This window comes from Miscanthus floridulus, chromosome 2, assembly GCF_019320115.1.
Source record: "Miscanthus floridulus cultivar M001 chromosome 2, ASM1932011v1, whole genome shotgun sequence".
NCBI lineage: Eukaryota > Viridiplantae > Streptophyta > Magnoliopsida > Poales > Poaceae > Miscanthus > Miscanthus floridulus.
Window position 1 is genome coordinate 25,641,776 of NC_089581.1, and position 8,605 is coordinate 25,650,380.

Genomic DNA, 8,605 nt, shown 5'->3' on the forward strand with positions numbered 1-8,605 from the left:
ACGGCGACCTCATCCCCATCGTGAGGTGCTTTGAATGGTGGCTTCATGCAGCTCGAGCTTGCCGCTGCTGCGCGGCCGGTCAGGCAGGCTGCTTCGTGCGGCTCGAGCTCGCGGGTGTTACGCGCTGCCAGCCTGCCACCACTCCCACCAGGCCCTGGCGGCCGATAAAGGGACAACCATGGCTTCGACGTCTTTGACCCAGCCGCCCAGCCCATCAGCCGCGAACCCCTAGTTCGCTAGCCACCGTCGCAGAAGCGCGGCCATCCCGATTTCGCATCTTGTTTCTTCTCGGCGCAGCACGCGAGCAACACCGAGCCCGGCGCGCGGCCAACTGGTGCGGGTGGAGGAACAGGCGGCAACGAAATCGGGTTCTGACGCATCCGACGAGGTGCGGAGAGTGCGGTAGCCGGCGGCGCGTGAACAGGGCAGCTGGTGGCGCATGAGCATGAGCAAGGGCAGTTCAGTTGGAGGCGCAGCCACGCAGGGGAAGGCAGGTTCGCGAGAATTCGCGATGGTCGATGATCCAAGTTCGTAGCTTAGCGGATGAGAGAGCCTGAGATATGCCTCAACTCACCCGTGCCTGAGCGCTAACCAAACAAAATGAAGCAAGCCACACGCGTCTTTTTTGTGCGACCTGACCTAATAAGAGTAGCCTGATAAGCGCAGCCATCGACGGCAATCGAGAGAGATTTTGTTTAACCATAAGTTGGTCGATGTTGTATGATTTTGCAGAGATATATGGTCAAGTGGCTCTCAGTTTGCAGAGATGCTGAAAGGCAGTTGAGGTATGCATCATTCAGACAGCGATCTGAGTGAGACCGGCCGATGTATATTATCCAGAGATCACATGTTCACGTTCACATCACCCTGCTAATTTGAGCAGAGCTTCAGTTCAATGCCTTTCGTTAGCTAGTAGCAGGTGTACCCTGGTTCCAGCCACTGAGGAGTGAGGAGGATGTTCTGCAGAGGCGGCAAAGTCATCAGCGAAGTAAGCAAACTGAACTGAAGAATCATGAAAGGAACTCGTCAACAAAGTGCTAAGTCAATCTCATTTGTTCCGCTAAGAATACCGGTCAAAACCCTTTCAAATTGGGCATGTCATATATACATACAAATCATAATGCTGCTGGATGGCTATTAGGCAATGCAGTCTTTACAGAATAACCTGAAAGTAATTTTCCATCATAAATAAGGGGAGGAGGGCCACGGTTGTACTTTTGGTTTAGAACATTATTATTTGCATTTTTTTTGGAAAGAAACTTATTATTTGCTGGTATTAGAAAAACCCCAAAGCTCATAAGGGGAGGAGGGCCACGGTTGTACTTTTGGTTTAGAACATTATTATTTGCAGGCTTTTTTTTTTGGAAAGAAACTTATTATTTGCTGGTATTAGAAAAACCCCAAAGCTCTTTGTGAGTGTGTATAAGTAGAGCCCCTTGACATGTAAGTATATTTTTCCATTTTTTTCCGTTAAAAATCTTGAATCGGAACATCATTACAACTTTATTATAGCCATATAATAATTGATAAAAGGTGGGACGCAAAATTGCACATATGGAATAAATAGTCTAGGTTCATCCGTCCATGTGTATTTACTCCATACTAATACTGTCATATTGACATGATTGATCAATCTGAAGGGCTCGAAACACTGTGGTAAGAAAAATTCTGAAGATTTACAGCACACCAACCCTACTCTACATATGTCTGTTGATCTACAAACACTCCAAACTATGAACAGTATATATATTGTGATTATATATATGGTTCATCAAAATGCTGCCCTCGCTGCACTGCGTGCTGCTTCCCGCTTTATCTCTGCTTCTTTCCCGCTTCCTCGGAAGTACAGGTAAACACGCTGCAGGATGCAAAGCTTACAGTTCAGAACCAATTGAAGGTATCAAGAGATGAATAGAAAAGCAGTAGGCAGTAACTTCACCTGAATGACCCACATGCTTAACAAAGACTCCAGGCAGAACAATGCAAAGCCAATGAAGTAGAAGATCTGCAGGTCAAAATAGTTTAACATGCAACAGAGTTCTTGTTGTGCCCAGAAATCATGTTATGAGAGACATGAATTTATTTTTGATGTATGTTCATTTGTCTTTGCAGGAAATATAGGTACTATGCAGTGGAATTCTGATTTACTGGATTCAGACTGGGCAATAGCGGTAAACTCACTCACCCCAACAATGACGCTGTCACCAATCAAGCTGATTGCTGGAAAAATCCCGCTGCACGGCGAGTAGACAGGTGGAAGAAAATTACATTACAATTCACAGGACTTTTCAAGAAAGAAAGATGTTGGAACAATAGCGAAAAGTGTAAAAGAATGTATAACTCACGTTAATGATTTTCCCACAAAGAGAATTGAAGGAGAAACAGCTGCATACACACAGAAGGCGATATGAACCTGTGTGTGGGGTCAGCATGAGCATGTGAGATGCATAGGCTTATCGGTAACACATTCTAATACAGCAATGTTACTGAAAGCTCACCAAGTAGAAGAGGAAAAACCATCCAAATTTAAGAGCACTCTCATTCCTGTACACATGTGTTGTAGACAGAAACTATATGAGGCTATGCAATGCTTAATATGTCTTCAAAGTTTAAACCCATTAAATGAAATATTAGGGCCCCTTTGGAACGCGGGATTCTTTTCCCGTTCCTGCGTTTTTTCTGCGAAAAATGAACCGAATTCTGTGAAATTCCTATGGAATTCCTGCGTTCCAAAAGAGCCCTTATTTATAGGGAGGAAACAACTTATGGGTAACATTGAATTTACCTCATGGCACGGTACAGTGTCCGGTACCAAAGGTAGTAGGCACCAGGGCATCCAAGAATGAAGTATATGATTGCAAGAAACCATATCTTAGGACCTGCATCAAGGAACAAAATAGCACACCTTTTTTCGATAATAATAAAATTAAATTGCCCTCGCCTCTGCATCAACAGATGCACATGGCTGTTATACACGTCGGTTATGAGCGCATGAGTAGAAAGAGCAATGTTTTATCGGCATACCTGACCCTTTTGCCCAGGCAGCGGTAACACAGATTATGTTCCAAAACAGGCATAATACCAACCCTATCAGACATATATGATATATCAGGAGACACATTAATTTAACTTTTTTGTATTATAATGAAGGTATCCTTATTGCGTGGAGACAACATGAAGCACAGGCAAGTACTAAGAATGGCATTTCAGATAAAGGACAAAAGAAAACGTACCTAAGAGTGACGCAAATGCGACATACAGTGTTCTTTGCAGATGAACAGGTATCTCATTGCCAATATCATTATGAATGATGGGGAAAAATGGTGGCCAATTCTTCTCTTCCAATACAATGCCAGCTGCAAGAGAGCATGGATAACGATGCTATTATTGTTAATGAAAGGAAGTCTTTGCGAATGACGTCAAAAAATAGCAAAGCGACGTCAGATGATGAACTCTGAAACTCCACCTCGTGCTGCAGCATCTTCTCGCCTTTTTATTTCCTACATGGAGCAGAGCTAGGTTTAACAGAGAAATCAACAATCTGGGACAATATACAAGGTACGCAATAGTTTCTACTAAAGTTTTGCGCCATAGTATGTTAGACCCAAGACCATTTCCACAAAATCATCAAGAACAGCATGCTGATGCCAACTATTCCAGTCTCTGTATTGGATCCAGTTACCTTCTCACGCCTGTTCAACTCAGCCTCCTTGGCCAGGAGCTCCTTCTCCCTTGTCTTCATGTCCTATGTGCATGGACAACCAAGCAAGAAGGATTACCATGTTACTAGAATTACGTCGATAACATCCATCTAGTGGCATGAATAGTCGCAACAACCTTGTTTGTGTCCATGGGGATATCCACTGGGGTAGCAAAGTCATTGTAGAAGTCAGCAGGTTCAGGAGGAAGAGGCGAAAGGCGTGTGCTAGGAGGAGCAGAAGGGCGTTGTGATTGCTGCGTGAACGCAATGTTGTATTCACATGATCATCCAGCTAAAGCATTTTATTTTACTTTTTTGTCACTGAAACATTCCGTGCATTGCAGACTCACCGTCGTGTAGAACGCGCCACCGGAATAGCTGGACTGAGCAGTTGATCCTCCTCTTTTAGCTTGGTCCTGGAGAATAGAGCAGCATGAGTGCAGAATTGCAATTAACCTAATTCCTGCTGTTCCTGAAAACACCTCACTACCGAAAAGAAAAATGAACTGCTTTATTTATGGCATAGATGCTTATTTTTTCATAATCGAGAATGTGTTAGCATGCATCATATGCAACCTTCATTTCTTTTAAATTTTGTTGTCATTAGCAGCACACAAGTACTCCTCTAACTTGTTTTTTTTTTTTAAAAAAATGGAACGCTAATAAGTACTTGGGCATACATAGTATGAAATTCAAGCAATTTTCATGGTCATGGGCTCATCATTATACAAGGAACAGTGCTAAACTTTTTCGCAAGAAACGTTAATAAGGACTTGAGCATACATAGTATGAATTCTAAGTCTGTAAGTACAAGAGACAGGGCTTGCAAGATCAGTATCAGTATATGGTTAACCTATTACCAGCAGTAAGCCGGTAACAGGATTTTCCTCGAATCCTTCACTCGGAAGTTTGAGAATAAATTTGAATTTTAAGAAGGTAGCCGATCACAACTCACTGGCATCTGTGTGTTAAAGCCCACTTTTCCCCATCAGGTTGGTGCATACAGTTCGAGAAAAAAAATGATACAATAAAAACTCTTATCGGTCTCCTAGGCCGGTGATTTAGCTCAGATCCCCTGCATGATCATGTTTGTGTAGAAAGTCCAACACAACACAATTCAATTCAATTGCATAGATACAGAGTCTGTGATCGTCTATTCTCTGCAAGGAGATATCTTATGTCTTCTCTTTCTGTATTGTTCTCTGGCTTTCCTCTTCTGAAGAATACTGTTCTTTTTTCATTGCAACTCCTGTTCGCTTGCTCGTAAACGATCCTAAATTTCCGGCCGGTAACAGTGTTTTTCTCTCGCACCAAACCAAACCAGCCAGTCAAACTCAGCAGCAAGGAATAAAAGCAACTCCGGACGGAGCAAACGAGCAGATACATACGCAGAAGGAATCAATCGAAGCAGGGGGAGGAAGAGCTGGACGGAGCTCAGCGCCGGCGCGAGTTGGGCCTGGGCAGGCTTACGGCTTACCGCGAAAGGGTTGACCTCGTCGGCGCCGCCCTCCTCGAAGGGGTTGTCGTACCGCGATCTCCCCGCCATGGATCCTTCCTCGTTCCTCCTGGCGGTTCCTTGCTCTGCTCCGCTCCGCTCCGCTCCGAGGTCAGCAGGGAGGGAGAGAGAGAGGGGACGACCTCGAAGTTATCAGCCGGCTTATGGCTACAGTATTTTTTTTTTTCCGCAAAGAATCAGCTTCAGAACAGGCGACACGGGCACTTGGGGCAGGGCAGCAGAAGAGGAAGAGGCAGAGGACGCAGCAGCCCAGTTGGACCTCTGCTCCTTGTGTACGTACGTACGTACGTGTAGGGGTTGACGAAAATTTTAGCGGACTCCGCGTGGATTTGTCACCCATCCCCGGCCGTCAGCTTTTACGTTTAGGCCTACTTTGAGAGCCGCCTTTTCCTTGGGCCAGGCCCCGTGCGGATTTCGACCATGGGGAGAAGTCCTCTTGCATTTGGAAGCCCATCACCCGGGAGAGGGCGACCCAAGCCCCGCACTTTCCACGGGGCGGCTCGTCTCGCACCCAGGGGTCCGGGCGGCTCTTCCCCGACCCGAGCTGAGGGCGACGAAGAGGAAGCACCGCTGCCGTCGTCCTCCCACCACCGCCGTCGCCGTCATCGCCCCCATCGCCGCCACTGAGCTCGCCCCCCATCGCCACCACCGAGCTCCCCCCCCCCCCCCCCCCCCCCCCCGCCCCCGCCGCCGCGCGAGCTCGCCCCCCGCCGGCTTCTTCCTTATCTCCGTCGCCGGCCTCGCGACTGCCACCACCACCGTCCGAGCTTAAAGATCTACTCCAGGTTAGCTCCAAGAACATCCTCACCTAGATCTAATTCGTATTGAAGTGTGCATGATAGATGCACTAGCCAGATCCAAAGCGCAATACCATTTAAATTGCATAGTATTTTTGGATCATCATTTCTACATGCAATCTGCAGTTAATAATGAGTAAACGAGGCTATGCTAGCTAGACTCAAAGAGCCCGTTCGGCTGGGCAAAAGCGGCTGGCTGGGCCGCTGTTCGCTGGGCTGATCAGCCCAGCCGTTTGGCTGGCCCAAGTCCAGTCGAACGGCTGTAAAGCCAGCATCCCTCCGCGTCTGAGTCGCTCACTCACTCACTCCGTAGTCCTCCCTCCCTCACTCCGTCCCCCACGCCCCCATGCCTAGGGTTTCTGTCGCGCGGGTCGCCGCCGGTGTGAGCTCCGGTTCTCCGTTCCTTCCCCGGCGCCGTCGAAACCTCCCACAGTCTGGACTCCACTTCGTCCCCGCCGAGCCCTCCCTCTCTCTCCTCACACCTCTCCACAGCACTGCCTTTCTCCACCGCAAGAAAAAGGCGAAAAACCATACGCAAATTCGCCGTCCTCTCCACCACCGAAGCTTCTAGGTCCTCCTCGTCGCCGCTACGTGTTAGATCGGCTCGCCGTGTTCGGTAAGCACCCCAAAGATCCCTGCTTTTTTCCCGATTCTTCTTGTCCCCCGTCCATGTTTTCGTTTTACCATTTTCTTCGAGGCCATGGGGGGGAAATGCTGTGGCCGGTGGCCGCGCCCGCGGTTCCTTGGTCCATCCCTGTTTTCCGGGTAGCTGCGGGATTGGCGCTTGCACGGCCGACATAGCACGGCGCGGTTGAAGCGGTTAGGCCTTTAGCCTTTACCCCGCAGGTGGTTTCGCTGCGACCCGCCTTGCAGATCCAACGCCGCCGTCGTCCCCCCCCCCCACCCCCACTGGATCTGACACCCACATACTCCTATTGTAGCTGAGGCCGCCCGGCGCCAACGGATCCGCCTGTCAGTTCGCCGGATTCGGCATCCTTCTCGCCGGATCCGACACACTGGCAGCATCGTCCGCTTCGTCCTGCTCCTCTCCTGAAGGTAGGCACTGCATCTGCCGTTCAAAACGTGCGAGAACTTCTGGCAAGGCAAGTCCCCTTGTATTATGACCTAACTCCCCTGTTTGTCACTCTTACAATTGCTGCAAATTTGCTTGTATGCTGCTATCATCATACCATACAATTTCGAAATGCCAACAGATGTCCACTGACCGTGCTAACTGGGATGAAGCCACCTTGAGGATCTTTCTCGAATTAGTCATAGAACAGAAAAACCTCTTGCACTGGAGCCAACGAGGCCTCATCACCGTCGGGTGGAACAATCTTTACCCACAATTCGAAAACAGAACAAAGTTGGGTTATGACAAGAAGCAGCTTCAGAACAAGTTGAGTGACCTGAAGCGGTCATATTTCGCTTGGCGTGATCTTCAAACCCACACTGGCCTGGGCTGTGACCCGATCATAGGAGGCGTCGCAGTTGACCCCTCATTTTTTGAGGATGGCAACGGGGTACTTCCTTCGACCTTTTTCTTTCTAACCCACTGACTACCAATTACTACGGACGCTCCTATTCTATTCGGTCTAACTTGTGGAACCATGGCACGTGTGCAGGAAACTAGCCACTCGGCTGTGCAGCGGACCAAAGTTCCCAAATGCCTTGACTTACTAGTCATTCTTTGGGGACGCATCCCCCGTGAAAGGGGCACCCTACTCGCTGCTGGTGGCCATCAACGCGAGAGGACACCGAGCACTCCTACCAATGCAAGTCCACACGACATGTCCCAGGAACCTGTAGGTACACACAGTGTCGGCCAGTCCTCCAAACGAACCCATAGAGACCATTCCATCAACAGCCCCCCCAGTAAGAAAACTGCTTCCATTGAAGAGTGCCTTGAAGACCTGACCTAGTTCATTAAGAACCAGCAGCAGCAGAAGGGGGGGTCAAGCAAACAAGAGGAGGAGATGGCCAAAGTGAAGCAACTTATGAAACAAGATGGGGTCGCCGAGTCTGATCCTGCGTTTGCTCATGCGTTAGTTGTGTTCAAGAACACAGTTGACCGTAGAAACTTTCTGACCATGGAAACCAAAGAGGGCCGCATGAACTTGATTGAGGCTTGCTGGGAGGTTCTGAGAGCTAGATCCAAGTAGTCGTTATCCCAATGAACGTTCCTACTGCGCCAATCTATGTAGTTTTATGTTCGAATTGTGCATGTTGAGGATGTATGTTTGCCCTATGTTCGTTTCGTTTTTTAATTGTAATTGTAATGTTCCCTGGACATTGTTTGCTTAGTTCCATCGATGTGTTGTGGCCTGTGGCCTGAACTTTGTGTACTCGTTTTTTTCGCTAATCAAATAAATTGTGTACTGTCATGTAAATGCGTTGGTTGTAGGTTTACCTACAACTTGTAACAAGACAAGACTCTATTAATTGGAGTGTTATGTTATCTTGCTAACTCTCTTATTGTGACTTCTCACATTAACCTACTTTTCCAGTTTGTAGCGGTGGTGCTGTTTCTCTGGGCCATCCCATCGGCTGCTGTTGTCACTTTGAAAAACTAAAAGTATTTGTGCCTGCAGT

General features: G+C 48.0%; 1 protein-coding gene across 1 annotated transcript; it reads right to left on the minus strand.

Annotated features, from left to right (window-relative positions):
• Positions 1-1,503: 1,503 nt before the first annotated feature.
• LOC136520306 (secretory carrier-associated membrane protein 4) lies at positions 1,504-5,462 on the minus strand. Its single transcript, XM_066513771.1, has 13 exons — positions 5,178-5,462; positions 4,051-4,116; positions 3,838-3,954; positions 3,683-3,745; positions 3,467-3,500; positions 3,234-3,356; positions 3,025-3,087; positions 2,786-2,879; positions 2,499-2,544; positions 2,346-2,413; positions 2,186-2,234; positions 1,940-2,005; positions 1,504-1,858 (listed from the first exon to the last, which is right to left on the minus strand). The coding sequence occupies exons 1-13, from the start codon at positions 5,244-5,246 to the stop codon at positions 1,772-1,774; spliced, it is 945 nt and encodes a 314-aa protein (XP_066369868.1). The 5' UTR covers positions 5,247-5,462; the 3' UTR covers positions 1,504-1,771.
• Between the last annotated feature and the right edge of the window lie 3,143 nt (positions 5,463-8,605).

Excerpts from the sequence above, each read along its gene's own strand:
- LOC136520306 (XM_066513771.1), bottom strand. The coding sequence starts at position 5,246 with ATGGCGGGGAGATCGCGGTACGACAACCCCTTCGAGGAGGGCGGCGCC. Across the intron at positions 4,117-5,177 it reads ACGAGGTCAACCCTTTCGCG|GACCAAGCTAAAAGAGGAGG; the intron begins GTAAGCCGTAAG and ends TCTATTCTCCAG. Across the intron at positions 2,414-2,498 it reads GGTTTTTCCTCTTCTACTTG|GTTCATATCGCCTTCTGTGT; the intron begins GTGAGCTTTCAG and ends CCCCACACACAG.